Below are 16544 nucleotides of genomic sequence, written 5' to 3' on the forward strand. Positions count from 1 at the left end.
TGGGGTTTTTATGTGCCTACCCTTCATTCTCTGAGCCATAAAAGCACTTACTTGTCCCTATTTTGCTTAAGTTTTATTATCCTCTAGTACTTATATGCTCCCTGAGCTGTGTCATTGATGGAGGGACAGCAGAAAGCATGTTTGGCTGGGAGGAAGAACGGCCATGGGTAATTTAAGGAGTGATGAAGCCAGACAACTCTCAGTGACGCATCCTGCCCTGGTGGTCTTAAAAGTCACTAACCTCTTTCTTAAGCCCTGACTTCCTCATCGGTGAAATGGACGTAATACCTTCTAGCTCATAAGGTTGTCACAAGGCTATTGGGAGGCTAAATGAAGTAATCTTGTATAATGCCTAGCATATGGTAAGCCCCCAACAAGTAGAGAATTAGCAGAACAGCTGATAAATGCTTTCTGACAATGATTATAGACATATATAAGGTAAACTAGAATTTAAGTAATTATTCTGCACATTAAAACTAGACATAAAAAATTATATAGCTAATGAAAATGTAGAAATAAAGACGCTTGGGGAAAAATGACAACTAAATTACATCTTGTATTAAAGATACATTCTTTATTGGACAAATACTCTGTAGTAGATATTTGAAATAATACAAACATCCAGGACTGTAGATTTGTAATTTAGTTCATCATCATGTTAGGTGCAATAGTTAACATGCTTAGGAGAGACAATGTTCTGTGTATTACTTAATAAGTTTTATCAAGCACATTTGTAAAAATTAAACTTTCACTTCCAGTTATTATGATTTCCCCCATACACCAAATGAATAAACATTACAACACTGACTTATTCTAAATAATGGATACTATATCTGGCGATCTATACTCTAAAATTACTTGTATTAGAAAGATATTAATTTCAGCCTTAACAAGGGATTCTGTGACACCCATAGAAAAATTTGAGAATCCTAACACACAGCCAATGGGTAAGAGAATTACTCAGTTTTCTGAGTAAACAGTATGGTAAAATTAGGTAGGGAAAGCTGCCTTTGAAAGAGGTCACGGTGCCCTGCGCCTATGCTGGTAAACGAAGTCAGCAGCGAATGTAGGACAAATGGCATGAGGTTCATCAGCAGCTCCTACTGCCTGGTAAGAGAGGAGTGTCTGAATCTTCAGAAAACACAGACTACGCCCGAGCAATGTTCTTTTAGCTACTGAGCAAGATACTTCAAATGGTAAGGAGCAGTGGAGAGAAAAGACATTGCTGGAGGGGAAGGAGTGAACAGAGGTGGGCAGGAGTGTCAGCTGTCACCAGGGGGCCTGGCTTGTTCTTTTAAGAGGCAGTGAAGGCTGCAGCTATTTCCACCAGCATCTATTGGGGTATCTAAGCTCTACCACAGTAACAAATGGGTCCTAAGGGGCAGGCATGCATTGACATGAAAAAACACTTTAAGAGTGAGTGGGAAAAAGAAAACCTACACTGAAAGGTGTTTAATGTTTATTAGCTCAGTGAGAAATAAAAATGAGGCAGCAAGACACAAAGTTAACTCATGGACATCTGGATCACAAATAATTTACACCAAGTATAACATTTTCTTAGGCAAACTGCAAATTCTCTAGAATTCCACTTGAATTAGGAGAATTAGAGGTATTTGTATGAAATAAAGTTTTTAAGTAAAGATGTACAGTTTAGGACAGTTAAAGTTCCAAAGATGTCTAAATATAACTTTCCAAATCTTCTTACCAATATCTCCATGTGTCTTGGAAGCTGCAGACAATAAAAGTCTAGTATATGAGACACTGAAGAATGCCTTACTTACATCACATGCCATCTCAAAGCACTCCCTGTAAAAGTAGCTCTCCTTATGGCATTCATCATGCAACACCAAGCTAAGAATATATAGATTTAAAGGTATTTTAAGACATATAGAGCCCAATGTAATAAAAATGACAAAACAAGTTATGGCTTGGGCATTTCAAACTGGGTCATTTTGGTTGAAATAAAACATACAAACATCTTTCTAAGCTGCCAATTTGGGGAAAAGAGAAAGAGTACAAACCTAATGCTTTGTATGCTAAAACCTTTAGGGCACTTAATAAAGTGGTACAATTATTACTTGTTATCTTTCAAATGCCCTTTTTTGGGGGGGCGGTATTTATGTTTTCATCATAGTTGAAGAAGCAGCTTGGAAACAGGTGAGCTGCAAGTGCATGCTACTCTTGAACTTGTTCAGCAGCTCTTCCAGTAACCTGTAGGGAGGAGAATCTATTTTACAACCTGGCAGAGTGAAGGTTGCCTAGCAACTTAAGAAAACATTCAGGGGAGCCAACTGCTCAGCTTGAGCTTCTGCTTGTTGAAGTTATTTACTTATTGATTCTTAATAACAGAAGTAAATTAGTCAAAGGAGCTAGTCAAAAGGATTATGTATTTATATACATATCTATATTTATAATATAAATATCTCCCACCTGTCCCCTTCCCCAGAAGTAATTAGATTTCTTCCTAAAATATATTAATGCTTGGGCTTGTACTTTTTTACATTCACTTTTTAAAAATTTAAAAAATACTAAAATGTACTCTTTTTGCAATACAGCTCTATGAATACTGATAAACACATTAGCAACCTAATTGCCGTAATAGGGACACAGAATAGTTCTATCACCCTCCAAATCCTCTTGTGCTGCCCCATTGTGGCCACCTTTTTCCTTTCTCTAACTCGTAGGTAGCTACCGGTCTATTGTCAAGCTCCTCCTATTTTGCATTTTTGTTTTGAACAAATATTGGGAGAGAGGTAAACTGAAGTGGTGAATTAAGAACCAGAAGAATCAAGGTCAGTTCTAACTCAGTGGGCAAACTATACTAGTACTTAATAACTCAACTGTTTTCTTTAACTGGTTTGATGTGTAATTTAACTTTAACTGGTTTGATGTGTAATCTGGTTCAGATGAAGGAAAGAAGTGGGCTTAGTGATACTGGAGTCAAAAGATTATTTCATGGGTTTAACAATGCTCAAAATTAGAACACTGTCTCCTTGTGACATTTTCCCAGCCTCACGTGTTCTCTCTGACCTCTGAGTTTTCATAACACTCACCTATGCAAAATCACAGAGCCTATACCATGGTTTTCATGTCTGTAGACTAAGCAGCCAAATGCAAAGGCAGGTGGACTTCAGTTATTGTTAGTGGAGAAGCAAAGACCTACAATGTTTCCACTACCTCAGTTGAGGGTAGGTTGAGCTTTTATGAAATTTGCCTGGCCTGCATTTTGTCTCAGGTCAGAATTTCCTGTTTTATCAGTAGCAGAGTTTAAATTCTGGTCAAGACCATTAACATAGTGTTAGTGAAACATAACCAATTTCATTATGTCATGTGTACAAATTTACTTTATGACTTTAAATTTTATAAAATGTACATTGCTGGGCTACTCAAAGGAAAAAAATCAAGTCTTGCATTTTACTGGCTTTTTATATTTCTCTTAGTATTACCTTCTTAAAAATGTAGGACAATAACATAGTTTATGGAGTCAAAATAAACTTTCTTAAAATGTTTTCTGTATTAGTCACTTAAAACAAGAAAAGAACTAATTTCTAAACTGCCGTAAACCAAGAGAAAAGATTTTACCTTATTCTGTCACACTGGAGACAAGCCAGGTATAGCCAACATAATGCATACTATAAAGGGCTATTAAGTAGTGCTTTTCCTTACGTCCAAATCATCATCTATTCGAAAAGTACTTTTAGGTAACAAAACCTTGAAAACAGCATACAGAACTTACTTTTTATCTGCTCCACTTGAAAGCTGAGGCAGGGCTTCCAAAGCCTGTTTAAAACTAGACCTGGTACACAGACAAGCAACATTTAGTATATGTGCTGCCAAAGCAAGCACCACAGACAAGCAACATTTAAATTAAACATTTTATATTTCTAAAGGGAATAAAGAGCATCATTAAAAATTCTCAAGCATATCTTAAAATGTAAAGAAACCAGTATAAGCCAGTGAAGCATGTAGAAATATGTATGAGACAAAGTAAAAGTGAAAAACAACAGAAATAGTAAAAGTAAAAGTGAGGGTACAGGGTATAGTTCCCAGGCGAAGGCCTTGCAGGAGTAGGTTAGAAAAAACTCAACTAGGAAATGAAACAGAACTTGAAAAGCTAAAAGAGAGAATGATTTTGACAAAAGGATGCTACTCATGGTACATGAGAGCTTAATGTGACCATGTTCAATTTTGAAAAAGTCTTTTCAAAACAAAACTGAACTATTAAAGCAACTGGTAAGAAAGGAAGGAATGAAGTAGAAATAGGGATGATTTTAATGATCATTAAACAAATGGGGACATTTATAGTATTGAAATATACAAGGCCTGATTTACAGCCAATATCTTATATTAATTAAATATAAATATAAATATAAATATAGGATTATTATTAATATATTTAAAATTTGTAGGATAAGTGGAGATTGACTGATTGATTTTAATTTAACATACTTTCTTTTCATGAAAACCTAAAAAGGTGTGAATTTAAAAAGCCCACCAACTTGGTATGCTTAACTTTTTTAAAGTAGAAAGTACCAGAGAAGCTACCGAATCAAATAAAAAGCCTTTTAGGGGAAATTATTTGGTAATAACTTATACTGGTCATTAAGGTATAATTTTTTAACTTCTCTTATTCTTTTATAATTTGTTGTCTAAAGGTAAAGAAATAAGTGTAATTATTCTTGACTTTAAGGTAGTCTTTGATTTTGTATTATAAAAATGGATCCTCATCAGTATACTAGCAAACATACTTTTGGGCATGTTTCTCAAACAAGGGGCAAATATCACAGCAACAAATAGACTACAAAGTCCCAAATGGATTAAAAAAAAACTGATATCCTTGGGGTAAATACCCAGGAGTGCAATTGCAGGGTCATAGGGAAGCTCTATTTTTAATTTCTTGAGGCATCTCCACACTGTTCTCCAAAGAGGCTGCACCAACTTGCATTCCCACCAACAGCATAAGAGGGTTCCCCTTTCTCCACATCCTCTCCAACACATGTTGTTTCCCGTTTTATTTTGGCCATTCTAACTGGTGTAAGGTGATATCTCAATGTGGTTTTAATTTGAATCTCCATGAGGGCTAATGATTATGAACATTTTTTCATGTGTCTGATAGCCATTTGTATGTCTTGATTGGAGAAGTGTCTGTTCATATCTTCTGCCCATTTTTTGATATGTTTGTCTGTTTCGTGTGTGTTGAGTTTGAGGAGTTCATTATAGATCCTGGATATCAACCTTTTGTCTGTACTGTCATTTGCAAATATTTTCTCCCATTCCGTGGGTTGCCTCTTTGTTTTTTTGACTGTTTCCTTTGCTGTGCAGAAGCTTTTGATTTTGATGAAGTCCCAAAAGTTTATTTTGGCTTTTGTTTCCTTTGCCTTTGGAGACATATCTTGAAATAAGTTGCTGTGGCTGATAGTGAAGAGATTACTGCCTATGTTCTCCTCTAGGATTCTGATGGATTCCTGTCTCACACTGAGGTCTTTTATCCATTTTGAGTTTATCTTTGTGTACGGTGTAAGAGAATGGTCGAGTTTCATTCTTCTATATATAGCTGTCCAGTTTTCCCAGCATCATTTATTGAAGAGACTGTCTTTTTTCCACTGTATATTTTTTCCTCTTTTGTCGAAGATTAATTGACCATAGAGTTGAAGGTCCATATCTGGGCTCTCTACTCTTCCACTGGTCTATGCGTCTGTTTTTATGCCAGTACCATGCTGTCTTGGTGATCACAGCTTTATAATAAAGCTTGAAATCAGTGCAATTGCACTCCTGGGTATTTACCCCAAAGATACAGATGTCGTGAAAAGAAGGGCCATCTGTACCCCAATGTTTATAGCAGCAATGGCCACAGTCGCCAAACTATGGAAAGTACCAAGATGCCCTTCAACGGATGAATGGATAAGGAAGATGTGGTCCATGTACACTATGGAGTATTATGCCTCCATCAGAAAGGATGAATACCCAACTTTTGTAGCAACATGGACGGGACTGGAAGAGATTATGCTGAGTGAAATAAATCAGGCAGAGAGTGCCAATTATCATATGGTTTCACTTATTTGTGGAGCATAACAAATAGCATGGAGGACAAGGGGTGTTAGAGAGGAGAAGGGAGTTGGGGTAAACTGGAAGGGGAGGTGAACCACGAGAGACTATGGACTCTGAAAAACAATCTGAGGGGTTGGAAGTGGCAGGGGGGTGGGAGGTTGGGGTACCAGGTGGTGGGTATTATAGAGGGCATAGATTGCATGGAGCACTGGGTGTGGTGAAAAAAAAATGAATACTGTTTTTCTGAAAATAAATAAATTGAAAACAAAACAAAACAAAACAAAACAAAAAAAACTGATAGTGGAAAGCTTTAGCTGTTCCCAGTTAGGACAAGGGACAGGTTATAAGGCATAGCCCAAGTGTGGGCACACTTAGTTTCCTTTCCAATATGAAATTGACTTTCTTCTTTCCTGATGTAGAGCGGAGTCTTTGCTGTTATCTCCACTATCATCTTAAACCTCTTCTCAATTAACCAAAGAAATCTAATTCTATTATTCTTTATTTTTATACTATGACAACAATGATGATCATGAAGATGATATCACTGATTATTTGTAGTGCACCAATAGTTTAGAAGGCAACTTGGCATATCTTTTAATTTACTTCCCCCAAAACTTTGCCTAGAGAGTATTTATTATCTTTCTTTCATGGATGAGGAACTTAAGTCTCTGAAAGTTTAAATTAATAGGAATAAATATCCAGGTACTTACACAAAGCATGCACCCATATAAGCTTTGGACTAAGTGGAGTGCCCTCTATCACCCATTATTTAATATTTTATGTAGAAAAATTAAGAATGGGAAAGGTGTGACTAAATAACTAACATGGGAACCATCTAGAAATGGCTTCTTGTCAGCCATCATGAACGGAATAGACTCTAACTTCATTTGTTGGGAAAAAAATTAGAAGTCTCTTCATTTGTAATAAACACAGTAAAACTGATGGCATAAGCCATGTCATTGAAAGCTGGAAATGAGTAAGTATATCAAACAAAGTGTCCTTAAACATTTTACTTGTATGCTACTTGGAATCACCAGGCACATTAGCAATATAACCTAGTATTTCCCAGGTACTTTGACAATGGAGTAAACAATTTTGTATAGGTAAGTAGTTAGTGATATTTTAGTTCACCTACCGATATTCTGATGATAGGAAATCCTGCCTTTCATTCAAAACAGCTAAAAATTATCATCAAATTTCCACTACAAAATTTTGTAGAGAAACCACAAGGCTTCCTCTTATGCTGATATTTACAATGCTTAAACTGTCCCTCAGAGTCTGCTATGAATAGATTAAGACTCAATCTTTCTTCTCCTTTTTTCAAGAAGTATGTAATGCTCTGATATATCATTTATGAGATTAAGATTTATTTTACTGAATGAAAAACATAAAATCATATTAAGTCTTTTTTCCTTTATATATGCTACAAAGAACCAGTATTAGGAATTGTTGGCCTTTGAGCTAAAAAATTAATCAAATATAAACTTTATCACATCACAATCATGAGCATTCAGTCTGATCAGTTAATCCTTACAAAGGATTTATAGACTAATAAGCTTTATTTTATTTTTGCATGTTCAGTTAGCCAGCATATAATATATAAGCATATACGTTTTTGATGTAGTATTCAACAATTCATTAGTTGCATATAATTGTATTTTAATGAAGCACTCAGAACAAAACATTTAGCATCTCACTTGCTTTCAGGCGTCAGGTGAACAGCAACAGTATCCCTCAAAGCACAGATTTCAAGGCGTGCCTAAACATGAGAAAAAGATAATGTGACCCTAGGGAACTGCATCAATTATTAAATTGAAACAAGTGATGAATGGACAGTCTCCAGCCTGTTTATTGCAGGGATAGGGTTGACAGATTACCACTGGCATGCAGCTATCCCCCACCTGTCATGGTGACTATTAATTATGAACAGACTTTCTAAAACACTCCAAATAAATCAGCTATGACAAAATATTTTTTACTGAAAATTAACTTAGAGTCAAGTATGACTATGTGAAGGCAGGGAGTCAGATATCTTGTTATAAAAAGGTTCAACCTATGGAAGTATTTTCCAGAAAGCTATATTTACTACCTAACCAGTAATTTTTTCCTTTAGTTTGCCCGTGAGAAGAAGCAAAATTTGAAACACTGTGTCTGGATTATTGTCCACGCAACAGATTTAAGAAAATGCACTGGTTTACTCCCTTATACCTATGCCCTTTTGGGCATACTGACTTTATTCTAAAAGGTTAAAATAAAGTCTACAGATTTAATACAATGTCTATTAAAATCACAGCTGGCTTTTGTTTCTTTGGTGATTGTTTTTTATGAAAATTGACAAGTTGATCCAAACAGACAAAACCATCTGAAAATGAATAACACAGATAAATGCTTTCTGATATAAACTTTTTATAAATCTATAGTAATTCAGCCAGTGTGGCACTGCTAACTGGACAGAAACTGAATAGTAGAACAGAACTGAGTGTCCAGAAATAAGTCTTGTGATCAACAGATTTTGACAAGGGTGCTGAGACCGTTCAATGGGGGAAAGAACAATAGTGCTGGGACAACTGGATTTCCAAATGAAAAAGACTGTACTTGGATCCCTTCCTTAGCACAAAAACAAACTCAAAATGGATGATAGGCATAAATGTAAGGGATAAAACTATGAAATACATAGAAGAAAACAATAGTAAATCTTTGTGATGTTAGGCTAGGCAAGCCTTCTTAGACAACAAAAGTACAAGCAAAAAAGAAGGAAAGGAAGATGGCAGGAGAGTAGGAGAACCCTAGGCTCACCTTATTCCACGAATAAAACAAGGCAACTATTAAATCATCCTAAATACTCAAGAAACTGATCTGAAGACTGGCAGAACGAACTCCAAAAATAAAGGTAGGGAAGAGACCACATTGAAGAAGGTAGGGAGTATGGAGATGTGGTTTGGGAGACAGATTGTGGTCACCATGGCCACAGAGAAAGAACAGAAACAGGCTAGCCCACATGGGAGTGTACAGGGAAAATAACTCCATAGCAATTGGCTTGGAAAGTAAGAGGGCCCAAATTTCATGAGCTCTTACAACTAAAGCCTGGAGTGTTAAAGATCATGGGAGTTGGAAGATGGCAGCAGAGCAGGAGTACCCAAGGCTTACCTCATCACATGAATGCAACTACATTAGCTATCAGATCATCCTTAACACCCCAGAAATTAACCTAATGACTGGCAGAACAAACTCTACAACTGAAGGTAGGGAAAGGCTGCACTGAAAGATAAAAAAGAACCAATTAGATGTATTTTTGGAGATACATCTTGGCTGCTTCAGTGGGGAAGGAGCTGCAGTTATAAGTAACTGTATGTCTAACAAGATAATCTGACAAGAAGATATAATAATTCTATATATCGATGCTCCCAAGAAGGATGAGAGATAAGACTAGCTCATATGAGGAAAACAAATCCTACAATAGACAAGATTAGAAACATGCCTGATGGAATGCACAGTAGGCTGGTAAAAGCAGAGGAATTAATGACCTAGAAGACAGAGTAATGGAAAGTAATCAAGCTGAACAAAAAGAGGAAGGGAATTATGCAAAATGAGAATAGACTCAGGAAGCTCAGAGATGTCATCAACCATAGTAATATTTGTATTACATGAGACCAAGAAGAAGACAGAGAGAAAAGGGAGCAGAAAATTTATTTGAAGACATAGTAGCTGAAAAATTCCCTAATCTGGGGAAGGAAACAGATATCCGGATCCAGGAAGCACAGACAACCCAAAACAAAATCAACAAAAGCAGGCCATGCCAAGATATGCTGTAATTAAATTGGCAAAATACAGTGATAAAGAAAAAAAAATTAAAAGCATCAAGACAAAAGAAGACAGTAACATAAAAGGGAAACTCCATAAGGCTAGCAGGGGATTTTTTCAGCAGAAATGAGGCAGGCCTGGAGTGGGGAAGGCAGTTAACTGTCTGCCTTCTGCCCAGGTCATGATCTCAGGGTCCTGGGATTGAGGCCTGTGTTGGGCTCCCTGGTCTGCAGGGAGACTGCTTCTCCTTCTACCCCTTTCCTCTGCTCATGCCCTCTCTCTTTCTCTAATAAATAAATAAAATCTTAAAAGAAGAGAGAGAGAGAGAAATATGGCAGGCCAGAAGACAGTGGCATGATATATTCCAAGTGCAAAATAGGAAAAATTTGCAGCCAACAATATTCTACCCAGCAAGGCTATCATTCAGAATAGAAGTAGAGATATGGAGTTTCCCAGACAAAGAAAAACTGAAGGAGACCATAGCCACTAAACCAGCCATGCAGGAAATAGTTAAGGAAACTCTGAATGGAAAGGAGAGACCAAAAGTGGCAGTATGAAGGTAGGAAACACGAAAGCAGTAAAAATAAATAATTCTGTAAAAATCAAGTCAATGAACTCATTAAAAAAAAAAAGAAAGAAAAAAGGATGTGACATATGACACCATATGCCTAAAATGTGGGGAGGGAAAGAGTAAGGAATAGGTTCAAACTTGAACAACCATCAACTCAGTATAAACTGGTATATGCACAAGATGTTATATAAACATATTGGTAACCACAAACCAAAAAGCACTAATAAATGTGCAAAGAATAAAGAGAAAGAAATCCAATTACATCACTAAAGAAAACCACCAAACCATGAAAGAAAGAAGAAAGGGTCAGATAAAATCTTCAAAAAACAACCACAAAACAATAAAATGTCAATAAATACATATCTATCAATAATTACTTGAATATAAATGGACTAAATGCTCCAATCAAAAGGTTGATATCCAGAATCTATAAAGAACTCCTCAAACTCAACACACATAAAACAGACAATCATATTAAAAAAATTAAAAATAGAACTTCCCTATGACCCTGAAATTGCACTCCTGCGTATTTACCCCAAAGATACAGATGTCGTGAAAAGAAGGGCCATCTGTACCCCAATGTTTATAGCAGCAATGGCCACGGTCGCCAAACTGTGGAAAGAACCAAGATGCCCTTCAACGGAAGAATGGATAAGGAAGATGTGGTCCATATACACTATGGAGTATTATGCCTCCATCAGAAAGGATGAATACCCAACTTTTGTAGCAACATGGACGGGACTGGAAGAGATGATGCTGAGTGAAATAAGTCAAGCAGAGAGAGTCAATTATCATATGGTTTCACTTATTTGTGGAGCATAACAAATAGCATGGAGGACAGGGGGTGTTGGAGAGGAGAAGGCAGTTGAGGTAAATTGGAAGGGGAGGTGAACCACGAGAGACTATGGACTCTGAAAAACAATCTGAGGGGTTGGAAGTGGCGGGGGGGTGGGAGATTGGGGTATCAAGTGGTGGGTATTATAGAGGGCACGGCTTGCATGGAGCACTGGGTGTGGTGAAAAAATAATGAATACTGTTTTTCTGAAAATAAATTAATAAAAAAAAAGAAATGTAAAAAAATATATATTTAAACAAAACAAAACAAAAAAATAAAGGAAAAAAAATGTATTAGAGTGGGAGATGAACCATGAGAGACTGGACTCTGAGAAACAAACTGAGGGTTTTGGAGGGGAGAGGGTGGGGGGTTGGGAGAACCTGGTGGTGGGTATTAAGGAGGGCACATATTGCATGGAACACTGGGTGTGGTGCGTAAACAATTAATCTTGGAATACTGAGAAATAAAACAACATTTAAAAATGAAAAAAAACAAACAGTAACACCAAGAGCAAAATAAAAACAAAAACAAACCACCCTATCTACCCTAAAGGAACTAGAAAAAGGACAACAAACAAAACCTAAAACCAGCAGAAGGAAGGAAATAATAAAGACTAGAGCAGAAATGAATGATATAGAAACAAAAAAAAAAAAAAAAGAAAGAAAGAAAGAAAATGAACAGGTCAATGACACCAGGAGCTGGTTCTTTGAAAAAATCAATAAAACAGACTTATAGACAAAAAAGGAGAAAGGGCTCAAATAACATCACATATGAAACAAGAAATAACCAACAGCACAGAAATACAAACAATTATAATAAAATATTATGAAAAAACTATATTCCAACAAATTGGACAACCTTAAAGAAATGGATAAATTCCTAGAAGCAGAAATTACCGAAACTGAAACAACTCCTAAAAAGCAATACCAGTTGGCTTCACAGATGAATTCTACCGAACATTTAAAGAAGAGTTCATACCTATTCTTCTCAGACAATTCTAAAAAACAGAAAAGGAAGGAAATTTCCAAATTCATTTATGAGGCCAGCATTACCTTTAAACCAACATAAGATAAAGATATGACCAAGGAGAACTAAAGGCCAATATCTCCAATGAACACACATAAAAATCCACAAGAAAATACTGGCAAACAGAATCCAACAATACCTTAAAAAAGTCATTCACGATGATCAAGTGAAATTCATTCCTGGGTTGCCAGGGTGGTTCAGTATTTGCAAATCAATTAACATGATACAAAACATCAATAAGAGAAAGGATAAGAACCATATAGAAAAAAACCATAGACATATACAAAAAGAACATATAGACATATAGAAAAAGCAAGTGACAAAGTGCAATTTCCATTCATGATAAAAACCCTCAACAAAGCAGGTTTACAAGGAACGTATCTCAACATAATAAAGGCCATATATGAAAAACCCACAGCTAACATCACCATCAAGGAGGAAAAAATTGAGAACTTTTCCTCTAAGGTCAGGAACAAGACAAGGATGTTGACTCTCACAACTTTCATTCAACATATTACTGGAAGTCCTAAGCAGAGCAATCAGACAACAAAAAGAAATAAAAGTAATTTAAATCTGTAAGGAAGAAATAAAAATTTCACCATTTGCAGATGATACGATACTATATTTAGAAAACCTGAAATTTCACCACAAAACTGCTAGAACTCACAAATTCAGTAAAGTGGCAGGGTACAAAATCAAGGAACATAAATCTGTTGCATTTCTATATACTGATAATGAAGCAGCAGAAAGAGAAATTAAATAATTGATACCATTTACAACTGCACCCAAAATAATAAGATACCTAAGAATAAACTTAACCAAAGAGATGAAAGACCTATACTCCTAAAACTATAAAACAATGACATAAGAAACCAAAGATGACACAAAGAAATGGAAATACATTCTATGCTCATTGATTGGAAGAACAAAAATTGTTAAAACATTTATACTATCCAAAGCAATCTTCACATTTAATGCAATCCCTATCAAAATACCAATAGTATTTTTCACAGAGCTAGAACAAACAATCCTAAGATTTGTATGGAATAAAAAAATACCTAAAAAAGTCAAAGCAATCCTTAAAAAGAAGAAAGCTGGAGGCATCACAATTCAGGACTTCAAGTTATATTACAAAGCTATAGTGGTCAAAACAGTATAGTACTGGCATAAAAACAGATAATGTAGATCACAGAACAGAATAAAACACCCAAGAAAAAACCCACATCTATATGGTCAGTTAATATTCAACAAAGCAGAAAAGAATATCCAATGAGAAAAAGTCTCTTCAACAAATCGTGTTGAGAAAACTGGATAGAAACATGCAAAAGAATAAAAGTGGACCATTTTCTTATACCTTATACAACTTATACAACTCAACAGCCAAATACCAAATAATCTAATTAAAAAATGGGCAAAAGACATGAACATTTTTCCAAAGAAGACATAGATATGGGCAATAGGCACATGAAAACATACTTAACATCACTCATCATCAGGGAAGTAGAAATCAAAACCTCACAATGAGATATCATCTCACACCAGAATAGCTAAAATCAACAACACAAGAAACAACAGATACAGAAAACAAACCTTCTTGCAACGATGGAGAGAATACGGAAAGCAGTGTAGAGGTTCTTCAAAAAGTTAAAAATAGAACTCCCCTATGATCCAGTAATCACACTATTAGGTATTTACCAAAGAATACAAAGATACTAATAAAAGGATAAGTGTACCCCTATGTTTTTGTGGCATTATTTAAAATAGCCAAATTATAGAAGTAGCCAAAGTGTCCATCAATTGATGACAGATAAAAAAAGATGTCACACACACACACACACACACACACACTGGAGTATTATTCAGCCATAAAAATGAATGATATCTTGCCATCTGCAATGACATAGATAGAGCTAGAGAGTATAACACAAAGTGAAATAAGTCAGAGAAAGACAAATGCCATAGGATTTCAATCATATGTGGAATTTAAGAAACAAAACAAAGGAGCAAAGAAAATAAGAGGAAAAAAAAAAAACCAAACAAGAAATAGACTCTTATGTAGAGAGAACAGACTGTTGGTTACCAGAGGGGAGGAGGTGAGGGAAGTTTAAATAGGTGATGGGGATTAAAGAGTGCACTTGTGATCATAAGCAGTGGGCTATTGTATGGAAGTGCTGAATCACTGCATTGTACATCTGAAACCAATGTAACACTGCATGTTACTATACTGGAATTAAAATAAAAACTTAAAAGCAACAAAAGAAAAAAACTGATAAATTAGACTTCATCAAAATTAAAAACTTTGTATGTGCTGTGACCTATAGCTTCATAAAAGTAAAAAACAACACAAAGAATGAGATACCACTTCACACACACTAAAATGGCTAGTATCAGTAAGGCAGATAGTAACAAGTATTGGTGAGGATGTGGAGAAACTGGAATTTTTATATATGGCTATATATATATAGAAAGTAAAATGGAACAGTCAGTTTAAAATCAGTCTGGCACTTCATCAAAACATTAAGCATGGAAATGTGAGTTGGGTACTTTCGATGAGGGTGATACAACACCCCATTAAGAACTTGCTCACCAACCCAAGGAAGAGATCAGGAAAGATTTGTGCTGGACAGATTCTTTGAATACAGGCTGGGCTGAACAGGTATTCCTTTTAGTGGTCACCCTGTTGCAGCTAATCAGTAACCAAGGACCATGCGACTATTGCTCACAGAAACCCAAATAGGCAGGTGATGCTGTGGTGACTTCCGATAGCTCAGAAGTGTTCCAGGGTGCACCTTGCCTAGACTGCAGTTGATATATTCAGCTACACATCCCCTCAACCACCTCTCACCAAAGTGACTAGGGGGAGGAACACCTAACAGAGGAAAAATTCAGAGACTGTGCCCTCTCCCTCAGAACTACTGGATATGGACATAAACAGTATGTCGGAAAGTGAATTCAGGGTAAGAATTATTCAGGCAATGGCTAGGTTGGAGAAAACCATTAGTGACAACATAGAAACTCTCAGGGAAGAAGTGAAAACTACCCAGGAAGAAGTTAAAAATGCTACCAATGAGATCCAATCTAATATAATCTAACTTCTCTAACAGCTAGGGTAACCAAGGCAGAAGACAGAATTAGTGATCTAGAGGACAAACTGATAGAGAAAAATGATCAGAAGGAGGCGAAACCATGAAAACAGAATTAGGGAAATAAATGATGCCACAAAACATTCCAACATCAGAATTATTGGGATCCCTGAGGGGGTGGAGAAAGAAAGAAGACTAGAAGATAGAGTTGAGCAAATTCTTGATAAAAATTTTCCCAAACTGGGGAATGGAACCAGCATTCATGTCCTAGAGTTTCACAGAAAGATCACCCCAAGATCAATGAATCTAGAAAACCTCAAGGCACTTGACTGTGACACTGATGAATCATAATTTTAGACAAGATGAATTTTAGACTGATGAATCATAATTTTAGACAAGAGCTCCTGAGGGCAGCTAGAGGGAAGAGATTCCTTACGTACAGAAGAAGATCCAACAGAATAACATCACACCTGTCCACAGAAACCACGCAAGGCAGATAGGGCTAGAGAGACATATTCAGGGCACTAAATGAGAAGAATATGCAGCCAAGAATACTTTATCCAGCAAGGTTGACACTCAAAATGGATAGTGAGATAAAGAGCTACCAAGACCAGCAAGGTTCAAAAGAGTATGTGACCACCAAGCCAGCAATACAAGAAATATCATGGGGGGGGGGTGTTCTATAAATGAAGAAAGAACCCAAGAGTGACATAGAACAGAAATTTATGGAGAAAATCTATATAAACAAGGACTTCACAGGCAACATGATATCAGTAAAAAGGTATCTTTCAATAATCACTCTCCATGTGAATGGCTTAAATGCTCCCATAAAAATGACACAGGGTTGCAGATTGGATAAAACGACAGGACCCATCTACACGCTGTCTACACAAACTCATTTGGAACCTAAAGATACATCCAGACTGAAAGTAAAGGGATGGAGAAGCATCTTTCATGCCAATGGGTCTCAAAAGAAAGCTGGGGTAGTGATTTTTATATCAGATAAATTAGATTTTAAACTAAAGACTGTAGTCAGAGATACAGAAGGACACTACATCATTCTTAAAGGGTCTATCCACTAAGAAGATCTAACAATTGTAAATATTTATGCCCCCAATGCGGGAGCAGCGAACTACATAAGACAACTGTCAAGATAAAGAGTCATACTGATATGAACACA

General features: G+C 36.2%; 1 protein-coding gene across 2 annotated transcripts in view; it reads right to left on the reverse strand.

Annotated features, from left to right (window-relative positions):
* Positions 1–547: 547 nt before the first annotated feature.
* The window catches only part of EXOC2 (exocyst complex component 2), a 295982-nt gene continuing 279985 nt past the window's right edge, over positions 548–16544 (reverse strand). For both annotated transcript variants that reach the window (XM_044257816.1, XM_044257809.1), the window contains exons 26-28: positions 7746–7807; positions 3737–3796; positions 548–2211 (exon numbers count right to left, since the gene is read on the reverse strand). In XM_044257816.1, the coding sequence (XP_044113751.1) occupies positions 2118–2211; positions 3737–3796; positions 7746–7807 (216 nt within the window). In that variant the 3' untranslated portion in view covers positions 548–2117. The remainder of the gene's footprint in view (positions 2212–3736; positions 3797–7745; positions 7808–16544) is intronic.

The sequence above is a fragment of the Neovison vison genome, chromosome 1 (assembly GCF_020171115.1).
Source record: "Neovison vison isolate M4711 chromosome 1, ASM_NN_V1, whole genome shotgun sequence".
NCBI classification, from domain to species: Eukaryota; Metazoa; Chordata; class Mammalia; order Carnivora; family Mustelidae; genus Neogale; species Neogale vison.